The sequence below is a fragment of the Neoarthrinium moseri genome (genome assembly GCF_022829205.1).
Source record: "Neoarthrinium moseri strain CBS 164.80 chromosome Unknown scaffold9_Wmoseri_CBS_16480, whole genome shotgun sequence".
NCBI classification, from domain to species: domain Eukaryota; kingdom Fungi; phylum Ascomycota; class Sordariomycetes; order Amphisphaeriales; family Apiosporaceae; genus Neoarthrinium; species Neoarthrinium moseri.
The window spans coordinates 326,715-348,803 of record NW_026055123.1 but is presented as its reverse complement, the minus strand read 5'-3'; the positions used below and the strand labels follow the sequence as shown (position 1 = coordinate 348,803).

Genomic DNA, 22,089 nt, shown 5'->3' with positions numbered 1-22,089 from the left:
GGACTAGAGTCCGTAAAATGTCCCAGTCTGAAATACAATACCTGGCCGCAAGTAATATTACGGGTCTCCTCCCTTTCACATGCAGCGGCCAATGTGCCTCGATCCTCGATTCCCACTCACTGATGGTACGAACCAGGCGAGCATATGGGCAATGGCCTGTGGCTAAGGGCCCCATTCCTCGGCAGACGGGCAGCACCTCGGACTTGGCCGCCACCGAGCCCCTGCCCGACCCAAGTCATTGGATCCCACGCGATGCAGATCCGGCAGGCGGTAAGCGGTTCTGCCCTCATTAGGTGCGTCATTCAGCGCTGTCGTCGTCTCAACAGCCACACAAATGGTGGGATGTGTTAGTGCCTTGTGGCTCTGGAGACCGGCACGTTGAATGGGGGTGGGTTTTGGATTTTGGATGGGATGGCAGGGTGGGATGGGCGATGGATGGATGGATGGATTGGACGGCCAGTGCCACCAAATGATCCCTCGGTCAGCGTTGAGAGAGATACACGACCTGTGCAACGGAAAGTACAGTCGGACTTTTTCGCCCTTTGCTCCTGGAACGGACTTCTGTTGCTTTTGGCCCTCCAAAGACAATTCGCTCTAGACCATTTATGCGAGCCTTCACCCGCGTGAGACCTGCTTCTGCTTCTGCTTCTGCTGTTGTTGTTACTTCTTCACCTTCTCGTCTTCTCCGTACTCCTCCGCCCAGGCCGCAACCCCCCTGCAAGCATATTCGGTTCGGGTTCGTAGCAGCATCTTACAGCATGGCACCGGCACTCGTCCCCCCGGGCCTCGTCTCCGAAAAGCGACACAAGGTCACCGTCGTCGGCTCCGGCAACTGGGGCTCCACCATCTCCAAGATCGTGGCTGAGAATGCAAAGGAGAACCCCGACGTGTTCGAGGAGGAGGTGCAGATGTGGGTGTACGAGGAGGACGTCACCATCGCCAAGGACTCGCCGCACTACGACCCCTCCGTAGGCGACGCGCCGCAGAAGCTCACGGCCGTCATCAACAAGTACCACGAGAACGTCAAGTACCTGCCCAACATCAAGCTGCCCACCAACCTCGTCGCCAACCCCTCCCTCGTGGACGCCGTCAACAACTCCACCATCCTCATCTTCAACCTCCCGCATCAGTTCATCCACAGAGTCTCCAAGCAGCTGCAGGGCCACATCCTGCCCTTTGCGCGCGGGATATCATGCATCAAGGGTGTCGAGGTCTCGGATGAGGGCGTTGCCCTCTTCTCCGAATGGATCGGCGACGGCCTGGGCATCTACTGCGGCGCCCTCAGCGGTGCCAACATTGCATCCGAGATCGCCGCTGAGAAGTGGTGCGGCACCACCATTGCCTACGATCCTCCCCCGATGGACAGCTCGAGAAACCCCACGCCGCGAACGCAAACCCCTAGCCGCGACTCGCCTCGCGGCTCAGGCGTCAACCTGGGCTTTACGCCACTGGCAGACTTGCAGCACAAGGACGCGCGCGGTCGACCGAGCAAGACGAAGCTTGTCTCGGTCCCTCCCGAGTATCCCCCTCTCGACCACGAAACATTCAAAACCCTGTTCCAGCGACCGTACTTCCGGGTTCGCATGGTCTCTGATGTGGCAGGCGTATCTTTGGGCGGAGCTCTGAAGAACATTGTGGCACTGGCAGCAGGCTTTGTCATCGGCCAGGGGCTGGGAGACAACGCCAAGGCCGAGATCATTCGCGTTGGCCTCTGCGAGATGCTCAAGTTCGGCAAGGAGTTCTTCAGCGAGACGGTGCACCCCGACACCTTCACGGTCGAGAGCGCCGGCGTGGCGGATCTGATCACCAGCTGCAGCAGCGGCAGAAACTTCCGCTGCGCCAAGATGGCCGTCGAGCAGGGCGTCAGCGTCGCGGAGATCGAAGCTAAGGAGCTCAACGGCCAGAAGCTGCAGGGCACGTCCACCGCCCAGGAGGTCTACAGCTTCCTGAAGAAGCGCGGCTTGGAGAAGGAGTACCCCCTGTTCACCGCCGTCAGGGACATCATCGAGGGCAAGTATCCTACTAGTGACCTCCTGTCCTTGATTCAGGATGACTGAGGTCGGCTTATGTTTTGATACTGCTCAAGCATTGAGGTTACGTGGTTTGGGGGTCGGTTTCTAAGCAATTATTGGTATGACCATGAACGATAGATCGGGATAGACACAGTTCTCCCTTGTGCTTTTGGTAGCAATGATATCCTACTGGTTTAAAAGAATCGACAGCCGAGACTTGTTTTTGAGTGATACTATGCTCGAGGACGTCGAAACAGATCCATATTTTCATAATAACCTTCTGCGTTAAGATTGAGCAAAGCCTATAGTTGCCTATATCCGCACCGTTGGTATTGTCCTTCACCAATCCCCAAGCAGCATATTCTTCTCGCCGAGACTCGCACTACCTGTCTGCCACCAACTCCTTCCCCTTGTGTCTCGTGCATCCCCATCGTCGTCATCATCCTCCATAGTTCTCTCGCCATCCCCGAAATGCTTCTTGAAGACCCCATCATAACTGATCCACATCAAGTTGAACACGGCGCCCGAGTACAGAGCCAGCCACCACGGCACCTTGCCGTCGCCATCCGCAAACACCTTGCCGAGCCCGAGGATCAGCAGCAGCGGCAGCGCCCACAGGAGCATGAACACCCAGCGGCCGAGCAGCTGGCGCCGCGTCGTGATCGTGTACGCCTCCAGCCGCTCCAGGTAGGCCTGGTACTCGAAGGGCAGGTGGTGCTGGGCGGCGCCCTCGCGCAGCAGGCCCAGGTAGCGCGGGCTGGGCTGGGCGTAGTCGGCCTCGGGCCGGCGCACGGGGGTCGCCAGGCGCCGCCACCACTGGTCCGCGGGCGGCTCGTCCTCCACCGGCAGCCGCGGCGCGTACAGCGTGTGCGCCAGGAACGGCCGCAGCTCCGGGATCGGCGGCTGCTCCGGCACGTGCACCGCCGGCGGCAGCGCGACGCACAGCGTCTGCACGTCCAGGTACGACGCCCCGCCGCCCTCGGTCTGCACGATCTTGGCGTAGTCCGCCGCCGTCACCTCGTACACCACGCCGTACAGGCCCTTGGACCAGGTCGGGCGGCGGATCGGCAGCGCGGGGAAGGACACGGCCGGGTCCTCGGGGCCCGCCTCTTTCTCTCCCGCGGTCCGGGGCTTCCCATCGTAGTCTGAGTATGAAGGCGGCAGGTCGATGGGAGGCTTGGTGGGCGGGTCGCCGGGGAGCGGCAGCTTCGGCACGTTCTTGCGCGGCGCCGTGTTGGCGAAGCAGGGCTCCCGGTACGGCAGGCCGGCCAGGTCGAAGGTCAGGTCGAAGGCCGGGGCCGAGACATTAATCGAGGAGATGGGCCGGATGCCCCGGACGCCGATGAAGGTCTGCGCGCTCAGGTTGGAGCCGTAGGCCAGGTACAGCTTCGTCGAGGCTGAGCCGTCGGCATCGTTGTCGGGTGATGCCTGGGCCAGGCGCTCTGGGGAAGTCCGCGGGATGCTCGAGATGGGCGGATAGGTCGGCTGGGCCGGGTCTTCCTCTGCGGTCAATGACTGCCAGATGCGGCTCAGGCATATCTGGGTCTGGCAGCGGTAGGCGTCTCTGGCCTCGCCTCTGGCGGGCGCCATCATTGTGTCGCCGATCTGTATTAACCTGGGTTATCACAGAGCTTAGGTCGGCCTGGTGGGGCCGTGTGGGATGTGGTGTTGTTCAGCCCAGGCTATTGTGTATTTTGCGTGACAAGCAGAACAAGAAACGATGGAATCTGCTGTTTCAAAAATGAAGATGAACAAGTACGCGCAGCTTCATCTACTTGTAGGTTGCAAGTTGGCCGCGCGGCTGTTTCCCATGGGATTTTGGAGGAAGCATCCGAAGCTGAGTAATTGGTCCGGCGTACCCGCACCCCGCCAATCCATCTTTGTCCGAACCGCTTGTAAGCATTCGAAACCCATATCTAACGTACGTGAATTCTCCGGGAAAACCGCCCTGAAATCAGTCGCCTGTAAACAAGAGGAGGCATAGACTGCTACCTGCAGGTGCTGAGCTTCTGTGCTGCACCGCCATGGCGCCGGGTCATTCTGCCTCGTGGTTTTTAACCAATTCGTGAGTACGCCACGGCACAGCTTGCCTTGGTGGCGGCTTCGACCGCCATTCAGCGATGTAGTCAGACGTGCATAGAGCCTAGGTGCGGCCGCTCAATTTTGTCCCTTCTATCCGGGCTGTTCGTGACGCAGACTGCAGCGCACCTCTTGAAACACAATGATTCTTGCTACATCATGGAGAAGACAATGAAGAAGACTAAGGCGGCAGGCATCTACCAACGCCTGAGGTCACTCGCCAGAAGACTTAGGCTTCGTGAAACTAGGCAAGGGACTCAAGCCAGCCAGCCTCGCTCCAATTTTGTCAAACTAGACCTTCATGGTCATCAGATTCGTATTCTCAAACTGTTGCCAGGTTTTCATGATGAGTCTATACATTGTTCGCTCTATACCGCCTACCTCGACAACCCTCCACCTTATGAGGCGCTCTCTTATGCCTGGGGGGACCCACACGATCGACAAGAGATCTTTGTCAGTGGGCAACCAACAACAGTGACAACAAATCTAATGTTAGCCCTCAAACGATTGAGGCGTCGGGATTACGAGAGACACCTCTGGGTTGATGCGCTCTGCATCAATCAGGCGGATAACGAAGAGAAGTCACACCAGGTTGATCTTATGAAAGAGATATACTCTAGATGTGCCGAAGCAATACTCTGGCTTGGGGAATACTCTGATGTGCCGGTTCAAACGCAACCTGGGTACGTGTTTGAATTTGGAAAACAGTCCGCGGATCAACAGTTGCAGCCAGATCCAGCACAGCCAGCACATGCGGCCAAAGCTCTTAGTAGGACGGAGGCCGTACAAGCGTTCAACTTGTTGAAATCAATGGCGGCAAATAATCATTACTGGCCAAAAGACGAGCCAAATAGTCACGATCACGATTCTGGATGTCGGGCGCTTGGAAAAATAATGGACTTAGATTGGTGGCGAAGAATCTGGACAGTTCAAGAAGCTGTGCTTCCAGCAAACGCCTTTCTTGTGTACGGTACATTGAGCATCACGGTGAACGGAATCTTTGAAGCATCCAAAAACTCACATCGTCATGCCTTGCAAGACTGTTGCTCACACACGCAAGGTCTCAACATATTCTGGCACAAGACCCACGCCCTCGGCCTTATGAGGCTGCATCACGCAAATCATAATGCCGAGATGGTCTTTCCCTTCTTACTGAATCAGTTCAGGGCCAGACATGCCTCAGATCCAAGAGACAAGATTTTTGCGCTGCTAGGCTTTCAGCGTACACTCTGCGCGGACTATTCTCTCTCTCCCCGAGAGACTTTTTTGACCATGACTCGGACACTACTTGCTAAGGAGGGTAACCTAGCCGCGCTGGTAAGAACTCCAGAGTATCGGCGGTCTAATGGGCTACCGACTTGGGTACCAGATTGGTGCGCAGAGGTGGATGAGGATCGTATTGATCAAGAGCTCGCATGGCTCAAATACTATTACAGGTACAGCACGGCCCTTGGCACGCGCGTGCGGACCAGACCTTCGGGTTCGGACTCACTACTAGACTTGCAAGGTGTCATTGTAGACCGTGTCTCTGAGATTGGCGCGCTCTGCGACGATAGAAGATACTATACTCGCGCTTCCTCTCAGTGGCGTGACACTGTTGGCCGGATAGGTCAGCTTCACGAACAATGCTACCCTGGCGGCGGAACATACGATGATGTGTTTTGGCGGCTGGTTTTGGCAGACAGTATTCTTGTCCCGAAGCCTAACGGGTTTGTGGACTTTCGTAGGTGCCGCCCAGGTGACAAGGAAGTCTACAACGGGCTGGTGAGCAAGGGCGGTTCCACAAACCAGGAAGACTACCTCTCCGGTAGGATGCTCTTTGTCACGGAGAAGGGCTACATAGGTCTAGGAGGACCAGAAGTGACCGTCGGGGATGTAGTAGCTGTTTTTTATGGAGGAAATATGCCCTTCGTACTGCGACCGCTTATAGCTCAAAAAGGTCGCTCAATGCAGTACGAATATGTTGGACAATCGTATATCCACGGCATCATGGACGGGGAAATGTTGAGAGGCGACGATGATTTCCAGTGGATCACTCTATGTTGAAGTTTCTATCATACCTGTTGGAAAGAGAGGGCGGAGGGAGAGAGAGGGAGAATATCAGCAACGATCAATATGTACCTTTGGAAGTCAGCGGCAATACAGCACATATCGAGCATCCTACATGAAGACTATGCCAGCGCTCCAGACAGGAGATCAACCGCTCGCATTTGAAACACACAATTATACGGCATGGAGATCTCAAGTTTTGTGATCATTTTCCAGGTGTATAGATCACCACCGAGTTACTCTGTCTCTATCGGTTCCAATGTCAGTGGGCGCTCCCGTGTTGAAGGCGAGTCTTTGGATCTGCGGGATACGCGAATAATCCTCTCGGAAAATAGAGTTTAACGTGATTGACCTCGCGACTTACCCTCTCATCTGACTTCTCAGATTCGGTTTCAACGAATATCAATCTGCTACAACCGTGGGCGCCCGTTTCGTAAGCCTCTGCCTCACCTTGTTGCCCTCGTCGTCCTCCACCCACCTCCTGAACTCCTTGACACTGCTCCGCATGCTGGCGCCAACATCTCCATTGGCTATGGCCCGCCACTGGATAACCTTGTTCTCCCTTTTCCACAGTTCCCTCTCGAGTCGCTCGATTCTCTCCTCGCAGTTATCGACGAAGCCCCAGAACTGCTCCCCCTCAGTGCCGGCAGCAGCACGGCGCTTGAGCTCGGTCAGCTTCTTCCGCTGCTTGACGAGATGCAGCTTCAGATCGTCCACCACCTGCTCGTTCTCAAATGCCCTGCCATGCGCCCACTCGGTCCAGACGGCGCGGAAGTGCCCGGACCAGGGACTTTCACCGACGCCACTGTCACTGTCGCTGTAGCTGTCATATTCACTGCCACTGTTGAAACCGCCCGACATTATTGAATTATACATTTGAGATGGTACTAAATCAGTTCTTGAGTGGGCAATACGGGGAGACGACAGACTGGTTTACATGGTGGTCGGTATTTATTTATAATGCTTTTGGGCACGGCGGCGACACATTACAGCTATACATAACCTTTGCTAACACAGAAACTGAGACATTGTTCTCGTGTGAGAACGTGCGCACTTTCTTTGTTCGTTAAGCAATGTACCACGATAGTTTCCACTAGCGATCCTGCCTGTCAGATAACCCACGATAAGTCCGTTTCAAACCTTTGGCCAAGACCTGACATGTTGCCTTGGAAGACTAATTGCCGATGTTTCAAGAGTAAATGTCCTAAAAAGGAAATAATCTCGGAAAGAGGAGTAGAGGGAACAAGGAGACGAGCATGACAAAGACGATAATTCTCCCATTCTCTACAAATAACCTACGTTAGACTTACAGAGTTCTGGCACACTTACTCTTTCAAAAACCGAAGTCCCCAGGACTCCACGTTGTCTCTCAGTCTCTCCTCGGCCACCTGGCTCTCCGCAATCAGACCTACCTCGTCCAGCAGATCGACAACATCGTACTCAATCTCCCCCCTCTGACCACGGTCGCAGTGCGCGATCACCCTCAGGTACTCGCTGGCGCTGGCGTGGGTGGCCCAGGTCGCCAAGCCGCAGCAGATCTTGGCCCAGGCGACGACCCAGCGGGCGTCCATGGAGCCCGTGGCCTCGCGGAACTCGAGGGTCGGGGCCTGGTCCTCGCCAAACTCCAGCATCTCGCACGCGTACGGCTCGATGTTATAGTTGGGCCGAAGGCTGGCGATGAGCAGCTGCTGGATCGCGCACGTGCTGACCGCGGAGAAGATCTCGGCGAGCCCGTGGTAGGTGCCCAGGTCCACCTCGGCCATGTCGGCCAGCGGTGCGGGCTCGTAGCCTAGCTTCTTGGTTTCGGCTTCGAGGAACTTCTCATCGTCCTCGGGTGTGAAAGTTCGGACGGCGATGCGAGGCAGACTACGTGGCCGGGAGGAGTTGTACTTACCTTCGTCGGAAATAGTGTCCGCCATTGCGGCCCTGCGGTGTACGTCCGCACCATGCCCGTCCAAAGCACGTGCTTCCTGCGATTCGTTAGCGACATTGTATCTGTAAGGGGCCGGCAGCTCTGTTCGGAGCATCTGGAACGGCTCGTAGCGTCCAGGCTTGCGTGTCTTGGCGAACGCCTCGGTGACGGCCTTGACGTTGTTCATCTGCCGCCATATCACGGGCTGCTCCCCGTGGCGAACATCAACGGCGATAAAGTCGTGGCAGTGGGGAACGCAGTAGTCCGGGGGTTTTGCGCGCTGGGCGGCCGTCATGCCGCACGCGAGCTCGCTCCTGTCCCGTATGCTCAGCACCCAGCGGCTGAAGCGGCGGAGGGGCGGGTGCAGCATCGCCAGCGTGCGGTCGGCCGCATAGAAGAAGCCGGTCATGCGCCGCATGTTCCGCAGATCGAAGCCCCGCACGCCGTTGCCGACGTGGACGTGCAGCCCGCACGACGCGTTGACGGTGATCCTGTAGTTCGCGTTCAGCAGGTTGATGACGGACTGCACCATGGCGAGGTTGGCGTCGGTGCCGTCCAGGCTCGGCGTCGTCAGCTCCATGCCGGCGTAGTGGTACGCGCCCTCCGAGGGCTTCGTGACCGTCGAGTCGGACTTGATGACCCAGTCCTTGAAGCGCAGAGCCCTCCTCACGGGCAGGTTCTCAAACCCGGCGTACTTGTCGTCTACCGGTGGATTCAAACCCTTCTCTACGGCAACCCCTGCATCCCGCAGCGTTTGGCGGATCATGGCTCGGATGTGGTTGGCGATGAAATTGTTGCCCATGTACTCACCCATTGTGGAGGCCCGGTCTTTTATATAGCCGGGGACCATGGTGACCGGTGGGAGATCTTCGGAGCTATGGTCCTGGCCACCTTCAATCATGTACTGTACCAAGAACTCCATCTCGATGCCGCAACTGAGGAGGGGCGGACGGCTCTCTGCCGATGGGTTCATGGTGACTTGAGTTACACCACTCCTTTGCAAGTAATGGTTTGATATTAGAGAGTCGTCAAGTCTTGGGCTTGACCAGAGTTTCCCGTGGAGCTTTCGAGTGCATGCTTCGCGCCGACTAGCGGTACTGTGATGTTGGACAGCTATATAAAGAGAGGTCATTGTCCGCGCCAAGTGTTGTGGCCACAATGGGGTGCAGTAAGATTTCTTTGATACGTCGGGAACATGCTCTTGGTCCGGGGTATGTAGTCAATGGGCAAAAGACGCATTGTGTTGGAAGTGCGCCGTTGTGTCAGTATAGGTGCATTGATTACGTACGCCCCTGCGAGTGTAGGCTCTATACTTGAAAGGGTCTATACAATCGGTTTAGCGTCACGAATATAACCCGGCGTGAACAAGCGGGGCATAGCAGGGGACTTCCCATCGGACGATAGCCGATGATCTTTCCCACCAAGGGATCAATTGAGGCTTCAAGCATGTAATTAAGATGCAATTGGGAATGTAGGACACTAGGCTATAGATGTCTCTTCTTTTCATACCAGGTCCTTCTCACAATATTGAAGTTTCAGTCCTGTGCTGGCTAGGACGATGTCCGCAGGCGATCCTCGGCATCACAAGCGAATGCAGAAGACTTGAGTGGCACGATTGTCTGACTATGCGGGCAGCCAAACTGCTTGATCCCAGCTGCACAATGATGCAGGTGGCAGTAGAGAGAGTGCAAAACGGCAATATGCAGAGAGTCTATACAGCCTAGTTGGCTACCGCCACTCAAAAGTCAATTCATTGACTCCTGCAGTCGTGATGGTGTGTCGTCCAATGTCAAGCGGTGCTAGATATTTGGCCGCTGGGTGCATTCGTTACTACCAGGCCAGGCCAGACCGCTAAAACGGGATTCGGTGGCTTGGGGGACGGGATGGATTGGAGGTGTGGGAGTTTGGCGGGGGTGGCCAATGGCAGCGGGCGCAAATGGCAGCCAGGCCAGAGGAAAAAAAAACCTTGGAGACCCTGGACGCCTCCAGGAGCCCGTCTTGCAGGTCCAGGTGCCGCCTCCAGTCAGTCTGTCAGTCTGTTAGTCTGGCAGTTCTGACTGCTTTGGGTGCTTGGGTCAAGCCGTCGGTGGAAGCCCACTGGAGAACTCGTGGCCGATATCGCCACTTTTGTGGCCTTCCGGGGCTGCCATTGGCCTGGACCGCCCTAGCTGCCCCTAGCTGGGGCCTAGCTCCAGCGCGCCGACCCCACAGTCTCTGGCCAGCGCCTCAATTTTTTTCTGCCTCCGGTCAGTGGCCGGTTTGGCTACCCGATCGGCGGGAGCATCCTCTTACACATCCAGTCGACCAGTCATCCGTCTGACTGACTGCCGTGGCCGACTCATCACCACCACACACCCACTCGCGCACCTTGTCGTCTTCTTCCTCTTGTGCAAGGCCAAAGGAGACCCATTGGGAGACAAGACGCCCTCGAGTATTGCCATCCCGGTAGACTCGATTTTTTTTTTTCCTTCGTACCGTTCTTGTTAATTGAGATACCTCTGCTGCTCTCCTTCGTCGTTGCCGTCTCCCAATCTCCCCTCTTCCGCCGCCGCCATGCTCCGAACACGACAGGCCAGCCGCGCCGTCAAGGCCCTGGCTCAGACCTCGCGGTGCCAGCAGCGCTTCTTGACCTCGTCGCCCGCAGCCCCCGCCGTCAAGGCAGCAAAGAAGGCACCCGCTGGTGTCAGGAATCAGACCTCGGCCGCAGCCCCTGCGTACGTATCCGCCCACTATGTCGAGCCACCTGCTCGACTGCTTTTCCTCGTGATCGTGCCCTAACTTGTTGCTGTCAACAGGCCCGCGAGAGCTACGCCAGCTGCGCATTTCAACACCGACGACAAGGACCAGAGCCATGTGCAACCCCTTGTCAACCCCCGCGTCCCTGAGATGGACGAGTCGTACGTGCTGCCCAAGACCCACCGTTCGCAGGCGCATTGGGTTCTAACACGATCTCCAGGTTCATCGGCAAGACGGGTGGTGAGATCTTCCACGAGATGATGCTGAGGAGAGGCGTCAAGCACGTCTGTAAGTCTTCCCCTGGTCTCCTTTCGAGGCACCTCCCATCCTGACATGACTTATAGTTGGATACCCCGGTGGTGCTATTCTTCCCGTTTTCGACGCCATCTACAACTCGAAACACTTCGACTTCATCCTCCCGAAGCACGAGCAGGGCGCTGGACACATGGCCGAGGGCTATGCGAGAGCCACTGGCAAGCCTGGTGTCGTTCTCGTCACCTCCGGCCCCGGAGCCACCAACGTCATCACCCCCATGCAGGACGCCCTCTCCGACGGAACCCCCATGGTTGTCTTCACCGGCCAGGTCGTCACCAGCGCCATCGGCAGCGACGCTTTCCAAGAAGCAGATGTCATCGGTATCTCGAGAGCTTGCACCAAGTGGAACGTCATGGTCAAGAACGTCGCCGAGCTGCCGCGCAGGATCAACGAGGCCTTCGACATCGCCACCAGTGGCCGCCCCGGACCCGTCCTCGTCGATCTTCCCAAGGATGTCACTGCCGCCGTCCTGAGGAAGGCTATTCCTACTGAGTCAGCCCTCCCGGCTCTGCCCAGTGCCGCCTCGCGTGCCGCCATGCAGTTGACACAAAAGCAGCTGTCGGGCTCTATCCGCCGCGTGGCGGAGCTGATCAACAAGGCCAAGCAGCCGGTCATCTATGCCGGTCAGGGTATCATTCAGACCGAGAACGGACCCGCTCTCCTGAAGGAGCTGGCTGAGAAGTGCTCGATTCCCGTTACTACCACCCTCCACGGTCTGGGTGCCTTCGATGAGCTGGACGAGAAGGCCCTGCACATGCTGGGCATGCACGGTTCCGCATACGCCAACATGGCCATCCAGAACGCCGATCTGATCATTGCCCTGGGCGGCCGTTTCGATGACCGTGTCACCCTCAGCATCAGCAAGTTTGCGCCCGCCGCCAAGGCTGCCGCTGCTGAAGGCCGCGGCGGTATTGTCCACTTTGAGATCATGCCCAAGAACATCAACAAGGTCGTTCAGGCTACCGAGGCTGTTGAGGGTGATGTTGGTGAGAACCTGGTCCAGCTCCTGCCGCACATTGAGAAGAAGAGCATGTCGGATCGTGCCGAGTGGTTCAGCAAGATCAACGAGTGGAAGGAGAAGTGGCCCCTGGGCGCATACGAGCGTGCCGAGCGCTCTGGCCTCATCAAGCCCCAAACTTTGATCGAGGAGCTCAGCAACTTGACCGCCCACCGCAAACACGAGACCATCATCTCAACCGGCGTCGGCCAGCACCAGATGTGGACCGCGCAGCACTTCAGATGGCGACACCCCCGAACCATGGTGACCTCTGGTGGTCTTGGCACCATGGGTTACGGTCTCCCCGCCGCCATCGGTGCCAAGGTTGGCCGCCCTGACGCCCTTGTCATCGACATCGACGGTGACGCCTCATTCAACATGACTTTGACCGAGCTGAGCACGGCTGCGCAGTTCAACATTGGTGTCAAGGTCATTGTCCTGAACAACGAAGAGCAAGGCATGGTCACGCAATGGCAGAACCTCTTCTACGAGGACAGATATGCACACACTCACCAGCAGAACCCCGACTTCATGAAGCTGGCAGACGCCATGGGTGTCCAGCACCGCCGTCTGATCAAGCCCGAGGACACCGTCGAAGCTCTGCAGTGGCTCATCGACACTGACGGCCCGGCCCTCCTCGAGGTCATCACCGACAAGAAGGTTCCCGTTCTGCCCATGGTTCCCGCAGGCTGTGGTCTGCATGAGTTCTTGGTCTTCGACTCGGAGAAGGACAAGAAGCGGAGAGAGATGATGAGGGAGAGGACGTCTGGTCTGCACGGTTAATTCCGCCACGCCTTATTTTTCCTATTGATCAAAAAGTGGTTCGGCGGCATCTGTCATAAGCGGCTTTTCTGGTTTCCATCGAAAAAAAAAGGGACGACTTCATATAGTACGATCGATGGTTCGCGGGGGTGTGGTGTTGAGGGTTGGGCGTGCAAGAACCCCCCAAAAAGTGCTTTGCAAATCTTGCATTGACGCATCAATGTTGGCAAACGGCGCATTATTTTCTTGCTAACTTCTATTTCGAAGTTTTTCTCTCATGGGCTATCTCAGCAAGCAGGATGGTCAAAACTGTATATAGGGCAATTTGATGGGCAATGTTACAATACCGAGCATTTGAATTTCAGAGCATCAACCTGGCTTCATGTCCTGCTATATACGTGACTCTATAAACATTGAGAACTTTTGACTGAGACGTATTTCTTCCAGATCTGACTATATGGGCTCGATCATGTCATGTGTATGGATGATTTGGTTTTGCAAGCGGATCCTCCATCTGACCATCATGATCTGGATCAGGGGAACTCGGCAAAAGTGGTCGCACCACCGACTGAACGCTGCCAAGGAGCTCCCTAGACGCAATCATATAGTCGCTGGTGTGTCTTGATGTGGGCTGTGGGGTATATTCTCTCTAGACTGACTATATCCTATCCTATGTTTACGCAGTCACTGTCAGGGACGGCGACCCTCATATCACGAGTTGAGACGGGCTGGCCTTTGACTGCTGTTAATGGACTAGAATCTTAGGTGCCATAAAGTTTCGCTCATAAGCACGGTGCTCAATGGTCACTTCAGGAGCCTCTTGAGTTCCGTAGGAATGCTATCTACATCTGGAGGTTAGGGGTAGCACGAGATCGAAGGTCAGAGGAGGGCGAATATGGATGCGCTCTGCGTTGAGTCATCCTCAGATGCTTAAAATTTAGTCTACTCCATGTGTCTCACTTCGTGCTTGTTAAAGGCCGATGCTGATGCGTGCCTGCAGTGGCGCGCGGGCGCCTGCAGTAGCGACACTCTCGCGGGAGCTGTCGCTTGGTGCTGTCCCATCCCTGCATTGAGCAGGTTCACCCAAACCGCCTTTGGGAAGCGGCATTCCAGTGGGAATCGGGAACCAACACAGCAAACAAATTCGAGAGATCGTGGACCCGATCCCATGGCGCACTGCTTTTTCCTCCATGATCTTCTTCCACCGTAATTACTCGTCGCGGACCTGGGGTCTCCCTCTCAAGGTATCGGATCACGAACCTCAAATGCGGATGCAGCATTCGGAACGGGCAAGTTGGAACCAGACCTCGTCCCTACGATGACTCCAGATGAGCCCAAGATCAATTCAAACCCAGCCCTTCAGGCCTACTATGCTTCGGCCGAGTCGGTGTTGGGATACAACATTATCCTCGGAGGAACGAGGCATTTTGGGTACTATGAGAAGGACACTTACAACCCCTTTCCCATCGGCCGGAGTCTGCGGCGCATGGAAGAGAAGCTATTCGACGCCTTACACCTGACACCCGGTGCGAAGGTCCTGGACGCTGGGTGCGGCAATGGGCATGTTGCTCGGTACATGGCGAGAAAGGGCCTCAGAGTCACCGGCATTGATGTTGTCGACAGGCACGTCGCAAGTGCCCGCCAGATAGCGGCGAAGTCGGACCTGGGAGGCGGATCAATCGAGGTACACCGCATGGATTACCATCACCTAGAGTCCTTGGCGGGCAACTCGTTCGACGGAGTGTACACCATGGAGACGTTCGTGCACGCGACGGATCCGGACGCAGTCCTCGCTGGGTTCTTCCGCGTCCTAAAGCCAGGCGCTCGGATTGCTATGAACGAGTATGACCACACCCTGAAGGACAGCGACGATGGTGACGATGACGAGGACTCCATACCGGAGGACCTCAAGCGCTCACAGCACCAGATCAATGAGTGGTCGGCGATGCCCACCTACGCCATTTCGAAACGCGGTGTACTCAAGGAGATGCTGGAGAAAGCTGGGTTCGTCGATGTACAAGTCCGCGATCTGTCGGATAATATACGGCCCATGACGAGGTTCTTCTATCTGCTCGCCATCGTGCCGTTCAAGATCGTGAGTCTCTTGAAGTTGGAGAGGCACTTTATCAACACGGTGGCGGGCGTCCAGTCGTACCGTGGGTACGGGCTGTGGAGGTACATCCAGGTCACTGCGAGGAAACCCGAGATGCCGACGCTTAATTCAACGATACGGAACGGAAATTAGACGAATTACTCCAGAGCTGAGTATACACCGCAATGTGGGAGACGGGAACGAAGCTACGTGGTTTCAGATATGGGCATTGAATTTGTCGTCTTGGACTTGTTAGGTCTCGAGAAGCAATCAGGTGTTTCACTATATATCCGTGATATATCTAGAAACAGAAAGTTCTAGACGCCTGCAGAGTTAGACACGGACGAGGCTGCTTTTGCGGAACAAGACCTATTAGACACTGCATTTTCAGTAGCAATTCCTCCCCAGACGCATTGACCTATGGCAAAGACTATAGACGGTGGTATATAACTAGGTACAAGCGTATAATGAGAACCAAAGATCTCGCAGATCCTGTTTCTTTGATACCAGGCGTAACGTCCTGATCAATCGGGAGGTACTAATTATGTCCCCGAAGAGCACGTTTCATGTTGCTGCAGCCAAAGTCTTGCTACTTGGAGTTTCTAGAAACACGCCAGCTTACGATTCCTCAGCCTGGCGCTGAAACTTCACTTGCAGATTGTGACAACCTCTACGCCAGCGTCAATGCAAACTCCCAGTTTATCATAGGTACGAAAGAAAGGGGTAGACTTATGCCGTACTTCTGCTCGTCGCTTGTCAAAACGGGCAGTCAATTTAACGCCGACGGATGGCGCAGAGAGAGATGGTTACACAGCATGAATGTAAGAAGCCGAAAGTGCCACGACTGTTCGGGAGGCTGACACCCACTCAGATGACACATTATGGGCCATCCCGCTGTACGTGTTCCTCCTCCAGGAGTGTGACCGGTCGATTTGGGGGCGCCATCCTTCCATGCGTGCGTTTCATGTCGAAAATGGTTGAGTTACAGCCTCGCGAAAGAGCCACGGGCTTTGCCTAGGTGCGAGATTATTATTGCCGGTCTTCTGTTATCGTCAACGCAAGTCGGACATTACAAGATCTACCCTACTTGTCCGAGTGCAAGTCGGACTCATCGCTTCGCTACGTTGAAAAGTCGGGTAGCGCACACCACCATGCTACCGAAGCCGCCACCCTCACCCAAGTGCTCTTGGATTCTGATTGGCTGTGAAACGTGTCTTTGCAGATGTTGAAGCAGACAGCGCGGGCCGCTGTATGCAGACCTGACAGTGGATCAACAGGGGTATCGCGAACCAATGATGCCGGTACGGATTGTGTGCATAGGCGCCAGGGACTTGGCCGCCTCCATCGGACCACATAGTCCACTCCTAATTTCGAGCCTCACGCAAGAGCGCGTGTAATATTGATACGGTGGGGCGCGTACCCCAGAGCCATGGGTGACATCGCCGACATTAGAACCGACCGGCCCTTTGGCAAAAGCAGGGCCGAGATGTCCTTGTAAGTGGAAGCCGAACGGAGGCGGAATGCCGATTTTGGGTTGAGTATGAGCAATTCGCGCAGACAGGGGATGGCGGCATGGTGCTCCACCTGTTATACACAAGTCTACAAGGCATTGGGTACGCAGGTATTGATCGATTCATGTATGATATGCATAATTGGGTGAAGTGACTTAAACAGCTAGAACTAGTGGTATGTAAGTGTTGAAAAGAGCAAACCGGGTATCGTCATGCAATTCGTAACTCATTAACAGGCTTGCGCACGAAACTCATACCATGGCGTTTACTTCTGCCTCCGGATCTCCGTTCGGTTCTTCAGCGCCGTATTCTTGCGTTACACCGCGATCCAAGCGAGCTTGGATCTTCTCTGCTTCCTCTATACGTCCAGATTCGCGCAAATCCTTCTCCAGCTTCCCCAGAATCAAGAGCAGGGTGCTCTGCCTTGCTTCAATGAACTGCCTCAAAGACATGGTCAATTGGTCAGGATACCCGGGGAAATGGCTCAGAGGTCTCGACAAAAAGTTGACCAGCTCGTATTCCGCGCGAATAGCCCCGTCAATGTCCTTCATTTTCTGAAGGGTGAGGATCCACACAATTCCCGCATAATGGAATTCGTACGGGTATAGTGGCGCCTCGGGTGACTCTCGGACCTCCGTTAGCAATGACAAAGCCTCGGAGAAGAAACGATTTCGATGCAGTAGTGCTGCCGTTTCCACCTTTAGGTATAGACTGGGGAGACCATGAAGTTCAGCCTTCTCCACAAGTCCGTCAAGAACGGGTTTGGCTTCGTAGATTCCCATCATGCCAGTAGCTTCCATCAGGCTGACTGTCAAGCCTCTCATCTCGGTTATATGTCCGAAAGCATTGCTCGATTGCTCGAGGAAGGGCTCTAGGTGGTCGAAATAACAATCCATGAATGGCCGCAAGGTATGTGCAAATTGGAAGCTGTCCATCCGAGCAAGCTGATCCAGCATGATGAATAGGGGATGTTGCATGCCAAAGAACACCTGGCACAAACCAGAGATATATTTGAGCAGCGTCTGAGAGAGGTTCCGTCCTAGTTCATCGTACCACATACATCGCGTTGCTTGCTGGCACACGTAGATAATCACTCTCGGGTCCTGTGGTTCGATGATCGTCTTCGTATTCGCAAAGCACCGCTTCAGGAGACGAAATGCTCTCTTGACCTTTCGCGCTCTTAGACAGTCGAAACCGGGGTTGAAATCGTTGTACCAACGTTCAAGCTTGCCACACTCGCTGTCGAAAAAAGTTGGGTCCGATGACTGAGACAATGCCCACAGTCCTGTGGAGAATCTATTTGAGATAAAATGGCGTGCATAGAACATGGTTCTTTCGGGAACCAACAAATCTCTAGGCGCTGCTAGATGTCGGATAGAACCCATTGGCGTTTTGACTCGAGCCATGGACTGTTTGTTTCTAAAACGCGGGGATGAAGCGCCTCCTTGGCGAGAAGGTGAAGCACGAGGCCGGCTCCCCGATGAAGATTCTGAAGAGCCAGATTTGGTAGACTGCGGTGCTTGCGTATACGAATTGGCCACAGAGGTGGGGGCGGTAGGCAGCATTACTGTCGATATCCACGAACCTGAGTCGCTGCTAGGATGGACGGTGCCTTCTTGGGGGAAGAACTGTTCGCCATCGTTGAGAGACTGTGGCACGCTGGGAGCCGATGCAGTTTGGTGGTCGTTGGGTTGAGGAAGAGGTCCAGAGCCTTGGTTGAGAAAGTTCGTCCAAGCCTGCGGAACCAGTGCCTGTGGGTCGAAGCTCTCCTGAATAATTGGCGGCTGCATACCCCGAGACGTCAATGAGGCGGGCACCTGGTGGTCAAGAGGGTCCAGCGTGGTATTGGCGTCGTCAGATGCAGCTTGCCATGGCGCAGGTCCAGTTGGAGATGTGGACTCAGCACTCCTGCCAGATACGCTGAGATCCTCTGCCACGACAGGAGCTCGAGACCTAGAGGAGGATGCAACACTCTCGACCTCTTCTGACTCCTCGCGAAGCCTCTTGCGGGCCTTTGCTTCCTTTGCTTCCTTCTTTGCTTCTCCTGGTTTGGTTTTCCGTAGACCCCATTTCTGGTAGATCTGGGACTGAAACATCTTCGGACTATCCTCGTGTTATCACAGTGTCCAACTAGAGGCGATAATCGCCGTGGGGAGGATCACTTACGTCGCATGAAACTGGTGCTCCTCGCGCATAATGCGCATCACCACCGGGAGGGAGTGGCACATGAACAGGGCCGTGATGGTATTGCGATACCGTTCCCAGTCCTCAGGCTTGGCCCACTGGGTCTTCGTTCTTGACGCCATCGTGATGCTGCGCGCAGGCGGCGGGGCCGGCGGCGGCGGCTGCTGCTGCTGCTGCTGCTGTTGCTGCTCCATTTCGCGGCGGTTGTACGTTGAAGAACCTAGATCGGGGAAGAAGGGCGCGCATGGTCAGACAAGTCTGAAGGTAAAGGCGCAGCCGCGCGAGTTGGTGTGCTGCGTTGGTCGCTGGGGTCCAATGCCTACCACCCTGTCACGGTTTGAAGTAGACCGTGTTCACGGAAGCCAATGGGACCCTTGTATAGTCACCAGCGCGGCCCCGATTTAGAGACGCTAGCCCCATTTCGAGGTCGCTTCCCTGCCACTCGGACACAAGTCCGCGTCTGATTGGCCCGGGGCCACAGGGTCATGTGATATAGCCGCCCGTGCCCCTTGTTAGTCGCCATTTCCCGAGAGTCGTATGGTCGATTAAAATGGGCTGTCGCAACGTGAGGGAAATGATCTGCGCTTGGCACTTTTCGAAGCCCGCACGCCCCCAATTGCTTGGCCTGGCCCGATACGTCCTCGGGCCGTTGTTGCTGCGGGGGACGCTTTGGGCAACCCCCGCTTTCTGGCATTTCTGCATCGTGCGATCGCAATCTGTATGCACGCCTGGTAAGCAAGCACTGCCAAATCTCATAAACTTGCATTCGGAACATAGACCGAAAAGACATGCGGCTAGTGAAGCACGTCGATCATCGGGAGCCCGGCTTCGGAAAATGCGAGTGTATTGAAATTACCAGAATGCTACCTGAACGCCGCGAACGAAAAATCAAGGGACAAGATTCATGAGTCCCTGTTCGTTAAAAATCCCCACTCTTCCGCAACGCCCCGGTATGACTTGCCGGTCGCGAGACCATTCCCAAGTCAAGTATATGCCAAAGTTGGCCCCTGTAAATCACACTAGAAAATGGTTCTGTCGTTGAAGTGTTCTGCTCGATCTTTCCTCAAGCGTCGTCATTCGAGCTGATGATGCCCATGCCTGTCCTCTTGGTGAGAGCTGGCGATTCCTTGTGCGACTCCTGATTCTGATCGTTAGCAACTTGCCCAGCCCCGGGTAGCAGCCTGATGGATAATCACCTCCGTGACCCGCTTCGAAGCAGCAGTTTTCGTGCAGACGATCCCAAGACCCCGAGAATCAACGGTTGACTGCAACCCGCATTAGTCGCTGTCCAGTCAATCTTGGTGATGACGGACTTACCGTTGTGCATGGCTCTGGCTCAGGCGCTGGCTCAGGAGCTGGCTCAGGAACCCGTTTCGAAGCAGAAGCTCCCGTGCAGACAATGCCGAGCCCTCGTGAATCAACAGTTGACTTTTGGTTTATATGTTAGCCATTGTATTTTCATTCTTGCAAGAACTGAGAATCTTACGGTTCCGCATGATTTCGGCTCTGGCAAAGGAGCTGCCAGGCTGCCAGCCGCAAGCGTCAAAGCGGTGATGTAGTTCTTCACGAGCATGTTGCCGTTTGTTGGATGTGTGATAACAGTATATCAATCTGAACTTCACAAGAGTCTTCCGACGTTTCAACAAGTTCAGACTTGGATCAGGAGATCGAGAAGGATGATGAAGAAAAGAAGAGATTCAAGATGTCACTTCTGGATGTTTAACCCCTTTATATAGATGTTCCGGAGACATCTTGACCTTAACATATGAAAATCTTGCCCGAGAGCGGTGTATTACCCTATGTGACGAGTCTGAGGAGGATGAGTCCATCATCCGAGTTCACCGTCTCCTTATTAAAGTACCTTATACATCAATCATCTCATGGTCAAAGTGAGTCGTACGAGTACCAGATACATAGGGGGGGACGGAAAGGGGCAGAAGAGGATAGATGGGGGCAGCAAAGAAAATGGCCCCTATCGGAGCCGGAGCCATGAACTAAGGTAGCCTGGGCGCTTCCATCGCCAATCGGACGATATGTCACAGCTGGGGATCAACTTCTGAAAGCGAAGAGTGCAATCAGATCTATGCGAGGATTTCAGAATCAGGAGGTGGACGTGGAGGGGTCGGCTTGGACTGTGATGTGGAATTCTGACACTGACATTTGTTGCCGTGGCAATGCTTGATTTAACCAATGAGGTTGCCGAATGCATGGATCGAATTAGCGATTCGGGAGGGGCATGCTGAAATGCAAGGAACAGCGGCTAACGCTGCAATTGGGAGTACACCACCAGGAATCACTCATGCCCCGCCCCAGGCCCTGGACCTGGCCACCCACCACTAACCATGCATATTCTGCGGCATGATGACCTACTATGGATCACCACACATGTATCATGGGCCAAGTACCTGGGGTTCTTGGGTGACACCGTCACTCATGATCAGAACATAGACGCAAAAAACTCTCGCTTCCATGCTCCTAGATCACACCAGTTCAGCCACTGATTGGCGTCTGGACTCTGGAAGAATATTACCTGTCAATCTTGATGCGTGACAAGCGACCTGTGATGTGCTCGGTGATTTCTTCATGCTCTGACCTATCTTGATTGAGAGAGTGATACCTACGCTTTGCGATGATTCCCTAGCTTCGAACGTGCTTCTAGGTGCTTGGAACTCCAGGGTAGCTGGGGGCTGTTGGTACTGTACTTGCGTGTGAGCTGGGATTAGAGTGCACCCTGCATGCCCTTAAAGAAACCCAATGGATGCAAGTTGGGGGCACGGAATCAAATTAAGCTTACCCACCCTTTGGCCATGCAACCTTTGACAGGAAAATACTTAAAGGCAATGTATCTCTCTCCATCTTGAAGAGCATGCTGCAGTTGTGGATGTCAATCAGCAAACATGACGATGAAAACTGCTTCGTCGGGTCTCAAACTGTTGATCCTAGATCCGTCTCAATGCCCCCTCAGCCACCACGCAAGTCACCAACAGTGCATCATGAACAGCTAGAAACAGACGGTCAAATGCTCACAGCATCCACGTTCGAGCAACCCTAGCTCGGATCGCCGCAAAGACCATGCTTGTGCTGGGGCCACAATAATGCAGTCCACTCAGCAACCACCATTAGGTAGAGAGCCAATGGTTAGCTCCTTGGACTATAGCTACGTGGACCAGGGTTAACCGACCGACTTTCCTTTCCAAGCTGGATGCTGCGTGCTTCGCATAGTAAGCACCTGTTCAGCCGGGTATTGACGGAATCAACACAGTAGCCTAAGCCGCAGTGTCGCCAAATCTGAGGGTCAACTGATCCGTGGAAGAGGATGAATCTGCACTTGAGAAATGACCTTGGTAACGACTTACACAAACAGGAATTTGAAGGAAGGCATCATATTTGTGAGGTTTGACAACCGCGGCCACCCCAGGCGAGTCATCCGCCCTAGCGTC

The 22,089-nt window shown here is 55.0% G+C and overlaps 9 protein-coding genes across 9 annotated transcripts; 4 read left to right on the top strand and 5 right to left on the bottom strand.

Moving 5' to 3' along the window:
- Nucleotides 1-758: 758 nt before the first annotated feature.
- JN550_003699 (uncharacterized protein) lies at nucleotides 759-2,057 on the top strand (the record flags this gene model as incomplete). The annotated part of the gene is made up of 1 exon (XM_049315132.1): nucleotides 759-2,057. The coding sequence occupies one exon, from the start codon at nucleotides 759-761 to the stop codon at nucleotides 2,055-2,057; it is 1,299 nt and encodes a 432-aa protein (XP_049174269.1).
- Nucleotides 2,058-2,351: 294 nt separating this feature from the next.
- JN550_003698 (uncharacterized protein) lies at nucleotides 2,352-3,605 on the bottom strand (the record flags this gene model as incomplete). Its single annotated transcript, XM_049315131.1, has 1 exon — nucleotides 2,352-3,605. The coding sequence occupies one exon, from the start codon at nucleotides 3,603-3,605 to the stop codon at nucleotides 2,352-2,354; it is 1,254 nt and encodes a 417-aa protein (XP_049174268.1).
- A 1,758-nt stretch (nucleotides 3,606-5,363) lies between these two features.
- On the top strand, nucleotides 5,364-6,137 carry JN550_003697 (uncharacterized protein; the record flags this gene model as incomplete). The annotated part of the gene is made up of 1 exon (XM_049315130.1): nucleotides 5,364-6,137. One exon carries the CDS (start codon nucleotides 5,364-5,366, stop codon nucleotides 6,135-6,137), a length of 774 nt encoding a protein of 257 aa, XP_049174267.1.
- Nucleotides 6,138-6,542: 405 nt separating this feature from the next.
- JN550_003696 (uncharacterized protein) lies at nucleotides 6,543-7,001 on the bottom strand (the record flags this gene model as incomplete). Its single annotated transcript, XM_049315129.1, has 1 exon — nucleotides 6,543-7,001. The coding sequence occupies one exon, from the start codon at nucleotides 6,999-7,001 to the stop codon at nucleotides 6,543-6,545; it is 459 nt and encodes a 152-aa protein (XP_049174266.1).
- A 464-nt stretch (nucleotides 7,002-7,465) lies between these two features.
- On the bottom strand, nucleotides 7,466-9,025 carry JN550_003695 (uncharacterized protein; the record flags this gene model as incomplete). The annotated part of the gene is made up of 1 exon (XM_049315128.1): nucleotides 7,466-9,025. One exon carries the CDS (start codon nucleotides 9,023-9,025, stop codon nucleotides 7,466-7,468), a length of 1,560 nt encoding a protein of 519 aa, XP_049174265.1.
- Nucleotides 9,026-10,605: 1,580 nt separating this feature from the next.
- JN550_003694 (uncharacterized protein) lies at nucleotides 10,606-12,883 on the top strand (the record flags this gene model as incomplete). Its single annotated transcript, XM_049315127.1, has 4 exons — nucleotides 10,606-10,766; nucleotides 10,848-10,949; nucleotides 11,009-11,076; nucleotides 11,133-12,883. 4 exons carry the CDS (start codon nucleotides 10,606-10,608, stop codon nucleotides 12,881-12,883), a joined length of 2,082 nt encoding a protein of 693 aa, XP_049174264.1.
- A 1,297-nt stretch (nucleotides 12,884-14,180) lies between these two features.
- Nucleotides 14,181-15,107, top strand: JN550_003693 (uncharacterized protein; the record flags this gene model as incomplete). The annotated part of the gene is made up of 1 exon (XM_049315126.1): nucleotides 14,181-15,107. The coding sequence occupies one exon, from the start codon at nucleotides 14,181-14,183 to the stop codon at nucleotides 15,105-15,107; it is 927 nt and encodes a 308-aa protein (XP_049174263.1).
- A 1,224-nt stretch (nucleotides 15,108-16,331) lies between these two features.
- JN550_003692 (uncharacterized protein) lies at nucleotides 16,332-18,771 on the bottom strand (the record flags this gene model as incomplete). The annotated part of the gene is made up of 3 exons (XM_049315125.1): nucleotides 16,332-16,538; nucleotides 16,723-18,568; nucleotides 18,632-18,771. The coding sequence occupies 3 exons, from the start codon at nucleotides 18,769-18,771 to the stop codon at nucleotides 16,332-16,334; spliced, it is 2,193 nt and encodes a 730-aa protein (XP_049174262.1).
- Nucleotides 18,772-19,712: 941 nt separating this feature from the next.
- JN550_003691 (uncharacterized protein) lies at nucleotides 19,713-20,222 on the bottom strand (the record flags this gene model as incomplete). The annotated part of the gene is made up of 4 exons (XM_049315123.1): nucleotides 19,713-19,787; nucleotides 19,846-19,914; nucleotides 19,967-20,077; nucleotides 20,136-20,222. 4 exons carry the CDS (start codon nucleotides 20,220-20,222, stop codon nucleotides 19,713-19,715), a joined length of 342 nt encoding a protein of 113 aa, XP_049174261.1.
- Between the last annotated feature and the right edge of the window lie 1,867 nt (nucleotides 20,223-22,089).